This window comes from Gopherus evgoodei, chromosome 12 (assembly GCF_007399415.2).
Source record: "Gopherus evgoodei ecotype Sinaloan lineage chromosome 12, rGopEvg1_v1.p, whole genome shotgun sequence".
Classification (NCBI taxonomy): Eukaryota; Metazoa; Chordata; order Testudines; family Testudinidae; genus Gopherus; species Gopherus evgoodei.
This window is the reverse complement of record NC_044333.1, coordinates 23,652,223-23,664,354: the sequence shown is the minus strand read 5'-3', so window position 1 is coordinate 23,664,354 and position 12,132 is coordinate 23,652,223. Positions and strand designations below refer to the sequence as shown.

The following is a 12,132-nucleotide window of genomic DNA, read 5'->3' as shown; positions in this document are numbered from 1 at the left end:
GTTTAGATCTGGGTGGGCAAACTTTTTGGCCTGAGGGTCACATTGGGATTGCAAAACTGGATAGAAGGCCGGGGAGGGAAGGCTGTGCCTCCCTAAACAGCCTGGCCCCTACCCCCTATCCATCCCCTCCCACTTCTTGCCCCCTGATTGCCCCCCTCAGAACCCTAGTCCCATCCAACCCCCTCCCTCATTGCTCCTTGTCCCCTAACTGTCCCTACCTGGGACCCCCTGCCCCTAAATGCTGCCTGGGACCCTACCCCCTATTCAACCCCCCCACTCTCAGTCCCCTGACTGTCCCAATCCCAACCACACCCCCACCCCCTGGGACCCAATGCCTATCCAACCCCCCTGCCAGGCAACTGCACACTGCCCTGTCTGCAGACAGGTTCCCAGACAATGGGAGTTGAGGGGGTGGCCCTTGGGGCAGGGACAGGGTTCGGAGCCCCCTGGCTGCCCCTATGGGTAGGTCCTGGAGGGGGGACATGCCACTGCTTCCAGAAGCTGTGCGGAGCCACGGCACGTGTGGAGTGGGGCAAGTCCCCGAACCCACTCCCAGGTGGGAGCTCGAGGGTCGGATTAAAATGTCTGACGGGCCGGATGTGGCCCATGGGCCATAATGTGCCTACTCCTGTCCTAGAGGAATGAACAAGTCATTGAACTGAACTAGTTGAACAAACTGAAATTAAGAAAATATTCTCTGTACCTGCATAAGTATCTGCTGTCAAAAGCTGGTTTAACACTTAGCAAACCCCATTTCCAGGCGCTTAGTCTGTGAATTCTACCATCTCAGTTGACTTTCCTTAAAACTCGGCAGTAAATATGTAGTGCTTAATATTATTATTATTTAAATTATTGTAATAGGTTATGGTAAGTTTACACCTTTATATAGTTTGTCAATTTCAAATTTAGTTTTAAATACGTTTTTTAAAACATAAACCTGTTTTTAATTTAAATTTAAAAAATCCTTTTTTAAAAAACATTGATTTTATGCATCCTTTCTAGGAAACACATTGCCCAGTTAGCCAATGGCAATCTTGCTTTATTTTTCTCTCCAATAGAAAGTTAAAGATGTGGAAGCCAGTTACTGCTAGCTCCACCAGCCATAAGCACAGAACAGATATTTCTGAAATCAGTATCACTAAAGTGCATTTGCTAAGGAAAGTAGCTGTACCCTAGTTCCACCTCCACCCAACCAATTCCAAGACATTGAACAAACCCCCCCTCACCAAAAAAAACTACAGCTTTAATACTTCCTCCAGTTTCTGAGGCCAAAGGGAGCATGCTGCAGAGATGTTGCTCACTTCCTTGGTATTTGGAGGCTTTTTCACCCAGTTTGATCCCTTCTGCACCAAAGAAGGTTCTTTTCGTGAATACTGGTGCATTTTTTAGGCTATGTACAAGGCACACCACTGGCAGAGCACAGGATATGCATCACCATACACTGCAATGAAAAGCAAGCTGCAGCCACACTGCAGTGTCTAGCATAGCTACTCTCATCAGTTAAAGGCTCTGGTGGGGGAAAGCAATGGAAAAGGCTCTGGCAACTCCCTTGACTTTCACTGCAATGAGGAAAGATTTTAGCCTGAGGGCATGGGAGGGACTAGCAGAAGGGAAAGGATCCAGATGGTACAGTGGTTAGGATTTGGCACTTTCACTGCCATGGCCTGGGTTCAATTCCCAGTCAGGGAAAAGTGACTTTAAACAAAACAAAAAAAAAAAGCTTCAGTTATTCTTCACTTACAATGTAAACAAATCTAGCTGCTGGTGGAGCCTTTTCCTGACTACTTAAGTCTTTCACTGCATGAGGAAAGGCTCCAGCTGGGGGAAAGAGGCAGTGGCGAAAGGCTCCAACCTGCTGCCAGTCCGTGGAAGGAAAAGACTTTCAGTGAGAGCTACCCTGCTAAAAATAGTAATGTAGATGGGAGTGGCACAGTTTGTGTGTGTAGAGAGCCCTGTAGGGTACATATCCTAAGGGTTAAAACATGTCTTTACTCACCTCAGCAGCACCTCGCAATCTACACTGCTATTTATACCTATGCTCCAGGGTCATGCAGAGTATGTACTCAATACACTGCCGTAAGGAGTGTGCAGTGTAGGCGTACCCCTAGAGCAGCAGTTCTCAAACTTTAGCAACCTGAGGACCCCCATTTTGATTTACATTTTTTTGTGGACCCTCAAGCTTCCCCACTCAGCCCCAGACCCTGCCTCACTCCACCTCTTCCCCCAAGGACCCACCTCTTTCCCCCCGCCCGAGCATGCCCCATCCCCACTCCTCCCCCTCCCTCCCAACTGTTCCACGGCGTGCAGAAGGCATTGGGAGGGAGTGGGAAGAGTTGATCCGCAGGGCCGGCAGCCCAGACATGATTCCGCCCCCTTCCCAGAGCATGCCACATCCGCACTCCTACCCCTCCCTCCCAGAGCCTCTTGCACACCGCTAAACAGCTGTTCCCCCAACATGCAGGAGGAGCTGGGAGGGAGGGGGAGAAGTTGATCAGTGAGGCCAGTGGACCCCTTGGAGTACCCTCACAGACCCCAGTATGACAAATGCTGCCCTAGAGGTATCTAGCCTCTGTAGTGACAAATGTAGCACTTGATACTGTAAATAACATCAGGTAGTGCTTAATACTGAGAATTATCCCATTATATGCCTAGTAGTGCTGCAGGACCTGATCCACAGTCTTCACAATTTAAACTACCATGGCTCTCTAATCTTCATCAATATAAACCAAGATTAAAAATACTCAAGTGCATTAATATGAAAAAAAGCCTTCAGTAATAACTTTGTAAATCACAATAATACATACTTTTTTGTTTTAACAGGAGTATACTTGGCATAATCCACAAGGAAACACTCTGCCAGGTAATGATCAGCACAGAACAGCATTGACTTTACAACTGCTCTACACCAGCATTTCAGTTCCTGACAAAAAACCACACAAACCTGGGGAAATAAAAGATACATATATTTCTGTACAAGTTATATATTCACTTCTTGAATACAGAAATAGCTACAGCACAAAGTCATTTATAAAGAGAGAATAAAATACAGTTTTATTTCCAGTGATGTCCTCCAAAAAAGTATTTTCTAGCTTGTGATATATATATTATTTCTACAAATATATAAAATATGTACAGTAAAAGCTGTACTATCCAGCAGTTTGCCAACTGGAAAGCTCTAAAACCCAGTGTTTCAGGAGGGGATGCGGGGTGCAGGCTCTGGGAGGAAATTTGGGTATGAGGGGGGCTCGGGCCAGGAAGTTAGGATGCGGGAGGGGGCTCGTGGTGCCAGATCTGAGCGGTGCTCACCTCAGGCAGCTCCCCACAAGCGGTGACATGTCCCTGCTGCTCCTAAGCAGAGAAACAGCCACAGGGGCTCCATGCACTGCTCCCACCCCAAGCACTGGCTCTGCAGCTCCCATTTGCCACAGTCACCAGTTAATGGGAGCTGCGGAGGGAAGCGCCTGCGGGCGGAGGCAGTGTGCAGAGCTGCCTAGCCGCACTTCCGCCTAGGAGCAGCAGGAAGGAGTCTCCCGAGTTGAGCACCGCCCAGATCTGGTACCCTGAAACTGTTCCTGTGCCCCAACTCCCTCCCTCTTAACCGGAATTTTTGACTTACTGGCATCTCCCATTCTGCCAACATGCCTGATAAAGCTTTTACTGTATATGTGCTCATCCTCTAACTTAAATTATACAACAAATTAAAAAGGACTGCCCAAACATCCAAAATACCTCTAAACCCACACCACACACTTCTCAAAAGCCCAAGAAAAAGATAGTGTAGATACATTTTAATGTACCGCAATGAAAATACTTTCAGGATAAAAAAATACTTATAAGCTATGATTCTAACAAATATATAAACCTCTAACGACCCAATAAAATACCAGAATTTTCTACTTCCCTCACAATCTTTATGTAACAAAATGACTGAAAATGTTACCTGCCCTTCTTCTAATGTTAATGGCTTTACTTCCTCCACATCTCTGTTATAGAACTGATTCATTTCAGCATGCAGTTTTTTATATTCCATTTCACAGTCTACAAAAGGCCCACATCCTTTTAAAATGACCCAAAAGCAACCTGGGTCTTCAATCTAATCAAAAAGTGAAGCATAATTAAAACCACAAAAAAAGACAACAAGTAATATCAGGTGCTGAGATTAAAAAAACAAACAAAAAAAAACAACATAAAAGCCACATATTTCCAAGAACATTTTAGCAACATGCATACACAAACTTTCAATGACAAAATGGTCACTAATGTTCAAATCACATAACTGGCAATGTAATATGAAAAACATTTTTAAAAAGTCAGAGCTTCTAGTGGCTTAAAAAAGTCAGAAATCTTCTGACACTTACACTTTGTCATTAAAAGGTGAATAGAAGGGCTTCTGTAAAAAAATAATTAAGATAATCTGTTTAACATTCCAAACAACAGCATTTACACATTTAAAGTATTACATACTATACTCTTAGCATAACAAAGTCCAGTTCACCAGCTGTGTTGCCAGGAACAATTTTGCATTCTAGGGCCTCCAATCCAGAAGCATACTGAAGACACCTGGTCTTTCCTCCACACTCTGGTCTTGGGGATCTGGCTCACAGCTTCTTTGGAACATGGTTTCACCTTTCCACTGTGCTTTGGGCTTGAGCACTGACATACAAGTTTTTCCAGTGTCCACCTTTTCAAGGAAAGCTGGCTTCCCCTATTTTTTTAACCCATAATTTTCCAGAGTTTTCGATAAACTCAATAGCTTAAGAAATGCTGGTAACTTCCAAAACTGTAATACACTCAACTTCATGTTTCCTTAACATATTTAACCCAAGATCTGGAACAGATTTTTAATTAAAATAATCCATTCCTTCTCTGTGGCATATGTTTACCAAAAATAATTTCTCTGAAGGAAGCCAAGATGGTTGAATATGGAGACTTCAATCATCTAAACCTAAGAAATATTTTTTTCCTCTGCCTACTGCCTTCACATCCAACATCTTCAAAATAAGACACTTTGAGCAGTGAGGAAAAAAAAAAATCCCAGGAAGATTATTGGACTGTTTAAACTGTACCCAGAGATACAAAAATTGGGGGTCAAGAAAGGTTACTGACACACCATATTTTGTAACATTCCTGTCAAATCGCATGGGCTCATAATTATGTCTATTTTATAGTGGTTGGAAAATACAGAGATACAGAACCAAAGGATTCACTCAGCATGTTTCCTAATAAAATTACCTTTCTCTGACCATTATGTGGCATCTCTTGTGGAGCAAGTTTACAGAAATGATTTATAAGCTTCTTCAAAAGATTTAGGGATTGTGATGGTTAATCAGCTGAATGTGAACTCCCAGTGCAACAGTATGGCCAAGAAGACCAATGTGATCCCAGAATGCATAAAGAGGAAATCTCAAGCAGGAGCAGAGATGCTATTTTACCTCTATATTTAGTACTCGTGCCACCGTGGCTGGAATACTGGTACTGGAGTACTGGAGCCCACAATTCAAGATGGATGTTGAAAAATTAGAGAGAGTTCAGAGAAGAGTCACAAGAATGATTACAAGATTAGAAAATCTGCTTTATAGTGACAGATTGAGCTCCTTGAGTCTGTTACCTTAACAAAGACAAGGTTAAGGGGTGACTTATTACAATATATAAATTGCTATATGGGGAACAAATATTTAATAATTGGCTCTTTACTCTAGAAAAGAAAGGTATAACACTCGACTTGAAGTTGAAGCTAGATAAACTCAGGAAATATGATGTACATTTTTAACAGTGAGAGTAATTAACCTTTGGAACAAATTATCAAAGGTCACAGTGTATTCTCCATCACTGACAGTTTTAAAATCAAGGTAAGATGTTATTCTAAAAGATATCTGCTAGGAATTATTTTTAGAATGTTCTATGGCCTGGGAAAGCAGAATTTAAGCCTGTTTTCTGCATTTATAAAATATAAGCTTTCTTTCTGCATGATTAGAATCATCTAGAGACAATTCTAATAAAGACACAGAGCCAGATGATAAATATGAGTCAAGTCCCTTTTATTCTGCTTCTTGCCTCCCTCATGAGCATAAACATTATCCTGCTCCTGCAGCTAGAAAAGCAAGCTTAACTGTCCTGCCTATGCAGGACTGAAGCATGGAAGAATAAATGGGACATCTTTTTCTGCGCTTGCTTCTCTTTTCTTTATGCATCTTTCCATTGACAGCAAAGATAGGCAGAAGTGTTGCCTATGCTCTGCCTGTTTCCAGAGAAGGCTAATTAAGTTAAAAGGTTCAACTAAATAAAGGGATCAAAGGTCCCAGCCCAGCAGCAAGTTCTTGCTTACCACCAAGAAAGGTACAAGCAAGATAAATGAAAGCCACTGAAACCTGCTGGACATCAAGCCAAGAAATACTTGGTAACCACCAGCCATGGTCTGGTTCAGAAAGTAGGATGGGAACGGGGCTTGTTGACTGCACTGCAGAAGGAAGTTAACAACCATGTACATGGGGAGGAAGGACTAATAGCAGTGTAGAAAAAGGACAGTTGCGTCTAGTGAGGGAGCACAGGATGGATTTTTAACCGAGTATTTACAATAAGAGAAAATGTTAGTTTTAGTTCACTATTGTACATTTAAGATATTTAGAAAATGTATGTCTTATTGATGCTGGGCATAAGAAAACCCTATATTGTCAATTTAATTATTCGTAAATGACATAAGTTAATCATCACTAGAATATTACTGAGTTCTGTTAAAAACTGACTGGGTAGTGACCAGAGATTTGGAGCTGGAGACTACAATTCTGGGTTTAGAAGCATCTATTTCCCAACACAAAAATATTAGCCTTGAGTCCTGGGAGTATAAGGACACATTTCATGGTTTCACAACAAACATTCTCCTCCAACAATCTCCTACATACAAGGCATACCTAGGATACATCACACATGCCCTTCCTTGAATCAAACCACAATTTGTGTTAGTTCCCTCCTCAGCTCAAGAATAATTTAAGGTGAATCCTAATTACTACATTTTTGGGAATGAAAGAAAAAGAGCAGGCAATTGGAATTGAGCTCTTCAAGTGGAAATGTTCAGTTTTGTCAGAACCACAAAATTTCTGCCCACTTTTTCCTTCTAGCCTTTGTTTTCTTTCAGTATTTACAGTTCCATTTTTCTGGTATTCAGAAGTTCCCACACTAAGCAGTCTTACTAAATTATATTAACCTAGGTGGAGAATCATTGAGGTAAAGTGTGCCAGGGTTGGTAAACCTTTGTAAAATTTTTGCAAGTGCCCTAAACCATGCATAAAGACAATCAATCTATAATATTATGGGCCTCTCTTACACAGGGAACAGGAAATGTCATGAGTGCCTATTCTTAGAGTTTCCACCAAGAGGGGTTGGCTTTTCCCACGGAGGAACAGGCAGTTAATTCAATTATTAACGCGTACAGATCTTCTGCAATCTACATGCATCACAGGTAACCTGTGGAACTCCAGCACCTCCATAATAATTCCCACTATCTTCATAGCAGCCATGCTCCCGCAGAAGTATGCTCCTATCAGTCCCAAACTTGTTGTTATACTCTGTTTTGTAGAAAAGGGTCCCACCATAACAGAGGACAGTGAGTGATAATACCTACTTGGTCAGCATTATCTTAACTGTTGCTTCCTCACTTATTTCCAAGGAATGATGCTGTCTCCCCAGCAGGCCTTCCATGTGGACAGGCGAAAAGAACATACTACTACAGAGCCATAGCTCCCTGCTTTCTATCCACCACTCCCCCCAAATCTGCTGAATCAAATGTCTCTTTTTCATAGCAGCAATGGAAGGATAATGCAGATTTGCGCTCATACCCAAAAATCACACTTGTTTTTCACTCATTGTAATAACACCCAAAATTACTATAGCTAAAATGTATTTCTCTATTTTAACATTTTGTTTACTTTGTATATATGTGTACGGCCTGTATCACACGTTGCTTCTATGGGGCTTCATGCAGTAAACTGGGAGAAAAAGTTAAGAATATTAAAGTATCCCTGCAAATAAAAACTGGCAGAGAACGTTCAGGAGCAGTTAAATATCTGAAATTACTTTTTTAAAATTTACTAGATTTCAATTTGATTGTATCCCCAAAAGGTCTGGCAAAAAAAAATAAAAAAAAAAAGATTGAACAATTTTATTCTGGATATTTTTTTCCTGTCCCTAAAGTTTCGTGTGTTCTAATATATGCACAAGTTCTTTAAAATACTGAGACTTCTTTTAAAACAAAATCAATGTACCTTCAATACCAAGACTTCAATCATTTTCATCTACTGAAGTCCTCTTCTGCAATGCTGAAATTAGACGAAAAAGATAACTAAGTACACAGCTATCAATTTTATAGAAATCTTATAAATGTTGAAGCTAAAATTGAAGTGATACTAATCATATCTAAAGAGCCTACAAATTTAAAATAGACCCTCTTAAATTGGCTGTATTTTTAAAGATATCTCTCTAGCTATTAGAGTTGCAAATACACCCTTTACTAAGTAAACCATTTTTTCTTAATGAGACTTAATTTGAAGCCTAATTAAGATTAACTACCCAACACATAACCATATTCATATAAAATATGTTTAGTGCAGTTGGAATATCTGGAATACATAACTTATTTGATCACATATCTTACACTTCTATATCAAAACTCAATAGAAAAACTCTGCCCAAACATAGGGTAGTTGCAGATTAGTTAACTAATCATGGTGCTAGGCAAGAAGCCACCTGGAGTGAAATCCTGTCCTCACTGAAGTAAAGGCCACATTTCCATTTGACCTTAACAGGATTCAGGAGTGAAATCCCAACTGCATTCCTACTGTCTGTATTATGCAGGAAGACAGACTAGATTGTCATAATGATCTCTTTTGGCCTTGAACGTCTCTCTGCAAACTTGGACAAGTCATTTATGTTGATTTTCAGAAGCACAGAGCAGAGCACACACTGCTCCCACTCACTTAATGGGAGCTGTAGATGCTCAGTACCCAACGGGGGGTGTGGGGGGGAGGGGAATCACACCATCACCCTTTTTCCCTCAAGTTACCTATCTGTAAAAAGTGATGTTTCCTCCACTTTGTAAATCATTTTGAGATCAATGGGTGAAAAAATAGATTACATATGGTAAACAACAAGATAATTAAGCTGTAACTGTTTGTATTCAGTTTTAATTTATACTTCAAAGTCCTATTAGAGGTTTAAATAATGCACAGGACTGAAATAAATACTTTTTCCATTACTGTACTTTCCATCTTACCTCACCCCAAAACTTGTATTTTTTCAGTGAACAGCTGCTCACGCTAGATATTCAAACAAAAATATGTACTGTATCTGAACTAGTCCACTTAGCAAATTACTAGTGCTGAATTTTCCAAATATCTTACAAGGAATTTAAGTGCTGTAGCAGAGTTAATATTTGTGTTTATGAAGATGTATTTGTTACTCGTTTTTTCTCTTAATGAACTGATCTCTGAAATAACTGAAGAGTTCAGTTAATAGCCTTTCCTAAAAACAGAAATTTGGGGCAAAATGGTGAAGTGGTCAGAGCTCAATTATATGATCCAGTGACTGATCTCCAGGCTTACAAAGGAAAGAAAAAGCTACCTTAGTGAAGATTCATAGATATAAAAGAATGAAAAATGGATACAAACAAACAAGAAAGATCCTCTCCTCCACATCTCTGATACAAAACAAAACAATGGGCAGGGAAAGATAAGTTTTATATTTGAAGGTACAGTGAAAATTTACAAAGCGCATTAAGTCCATCTACAGAAACACAGAAATGTTTAAAGATATACCATCAACTTAAAAATCATGTGTCTGAAAATTGCTTACGTAACACCTAAGAATACTATAAATTAAAATATTACAGTAAAAGTTTTTTCTAGTTTTTGTTCATTTGACAGTCTTTTTGTCTAGTAACTTTTGTTATTTTTTTTAATATGTAATCTGTCATTTTTCTCTTTTGTTTCAATGTTCCTTTCATACAGCAACCAGGGAGAGAAAAAAATTAAAAATAAGAAAATGTGATTATAAAAAACAAAAAATGTGGCAGGGGGATATGTAATGGCTGGTGGGATATCAGAAACAACTTTCAACTCTTTAAATAAATATCAAGCTGACAAAATCCTATACATATTTTAAAGGGAGCCCAATCATGGGAAAGCAGAGGAGGATGGAGAGCTGAGAAAGTTGACATTTCAAAGTGAAAATGAGACCAAAAGAAAAAAAGCTGGTAAAAAAAAAAAAAGGTTGAATTTAATAAAGAGCCTGAACCAGAAATCTAGATAGAAAGGGCATATTTCAACAATGACAAAGTGATGCCATCTCTATGGCTATATTATCACAAGAAATGTGACAACCCTCTTTCAGCCTAATGCTCCCATCATACACACTCTAGTTTGGGGGATCATACGTTAGGGAGGAAGTGACTTCCTGTCATCTCTCAATTTAGCGATAAATGTGCAAGTGCAATAAAACACACGCACACCCCCCTCTATATTGGAAATAAAACACAGAAGGAATATGTGGGGTTTCCTAACCCCTTCATCAATGTTATAGCTAAAATGTGTGGGACTGATGAGGGGACCCACACTTCTTCATATTGGGGATAAAATGTTTGGGAGCATGAGGGTTTGTCTAAATCCCACATTCACCATATATGAAAAATATACATGGGGGGGTACAACTTCCCCATAACCCTCCCCCCGCCCCACAATATTAAGAAAGACATACACCCGGCACACCCTACCAGCTCCATTCACACATCCCTAGCTTGAGACTCACATGTATAAGGAAAGCACACAGTTCTCCTCCCCCTTCTGTCAGGGTTAACGCAGATCCCTGGGGAAAAGAGAAGAAAATAAAGGAGGCTCTAGTGTTAACAACACACTAAGGATAGAAAAAAATTACGTTAAGAACATTAAGTAAATACCCCCCCCCAATATTCTCTGCTGCTCTTTTGAGTTTTCTCAGAGGGAAGCCGCATCCTTTCCCCCACCACCAGCTATGACCCACGCAAGAGCCCTCACCCTCAGTCACAATCCTCATCCCACGAAGGTGCCCGTCGGCCGGACGAATACTACTAACAGACGCCCCCAAACTTCTCTCAGAAGCTTCTAAAAGAGCCTCTTCCCACACTTAGCCTTGTCCCCTACCCCGCCTGCACGCACCCACCGACAGCACTCCTCCCTTCGACGCCCGCGCAACTCCAACCATGCGCATCTCTACTGCGCCTGCGCATGGTGAAGCTACGCTGGTACGGCTCTGCCTCCCGCCCCGCGCTTGCGCAGTGAGAGCGCTACACGAGGACACGTTAGCTGTGTTATGGCGACTGGAGCTACCTACCTTACGCGGATATGCCATTCTGAAGCGCCTGCACAGCATCCACCCCAGCTCAGGCTTCCCCCGCCCGTACTGTAATGGCGCCAAACTGTCTCTGCTTCGGTGTGTTATGCACATGCAGGATTCCAACTGTATTCTCCCTGGCAGCTCGGGAGGGGGGAGGGTCCATCCAGGGCGCTCTTGGAGAAGGCGGGAAAGGGGCGATGTGAGGCAGAAGGGGAAGGGCGCGAGGAAGGTGTAGGATAATGTTACTTCTTCCTTGGGACTTGGTCTAACGCTCCAAACGGCTGCCACAATCTTGCTGTGCTAAAGGACCCTGACACAAAAATGGCCCCTCCTTGCATCCCCCCCCCCATTATTCCTGCTCCTGCAGGGATCGATCCAGCAGGGGTCTAGTATAGACGCAAAAAATCGTCTGCTGAGCGCTCTCCCATTGACTCTGGTGCCCCACCAGAACAAAAAGCGCAGGCGGAGTTGACGGGAGTGCCTCAGCTGTCAACTTACTCCAGTAAGTAGATCTAAGTGCCTCGACTTCAGCTAGGCTATTAATTCAGGTAGCTGAAGTTGCCTATCTTAGATCAATCCCACACAGTAGTGTAGACAAGCCCTCATCACTCTCATGCAGCATAGCTTCTCCAGCTACACCACCAAGTCCCCACTGCCTCAGGGGCTAGAAGAGATCTCCGAGTCCTATAACAAAGGAGAATCCCCTTTTCCCACTGAGAGGAACCTGAGCTTTTAGCTCTGGCCAGGCTTAAGAGAATATTTTAGTTCTGGTAT

The 12,132-nt window shown here is 41.6% G+C and overlaps 1 protein-coding gene and 1 non-coding gene across 2 annotated transcripts in view; one reads left to right on the top strand and one right to left on the bottom strand.

Moving 5' to 3' along the window:
* Positions 1-11,166, bottom strand: part of TDRD12 (tudor domain containing 12) — a 156,027-nt gene extending 144,861 nt beyond the window's left edge. Inside the window, exons 1-5 of the mRNA XM_030581899.1 lie at positions 11,040-11,166; positions 10,795-10,851; positions 8,259-8,312; positions 3,941-4,093; positions 2,805-2,941 (exon numbers count right to left, since the gene is read on the bottom strand). Coding sequence (XP_030437759.1) covers positions 2,805-2,941; positions 3,941-4,093; positions 8,259-8,288 — 320 coding nt within the window. The 5' untranslated portion in view covers positions 8,289-8,312; positions 10,795-10,851; positions 11,040-11,166. The remainder of the gene's footprint in view (positions 1-2,804; positions 2,942-3,940; positions 4,094-8,258; positions 8,313-10,794; positions 10,852-11,039) is intronic.
* Positions 1,618-1,689, top strand: TRNAE-UUC. Its single transcript has one exon. It is a non-coding gene; the product is annotated as a tRNA-Glu (tRNA).
* Positions 11,167-12,132: the final 966 nt, after the last annotated feature.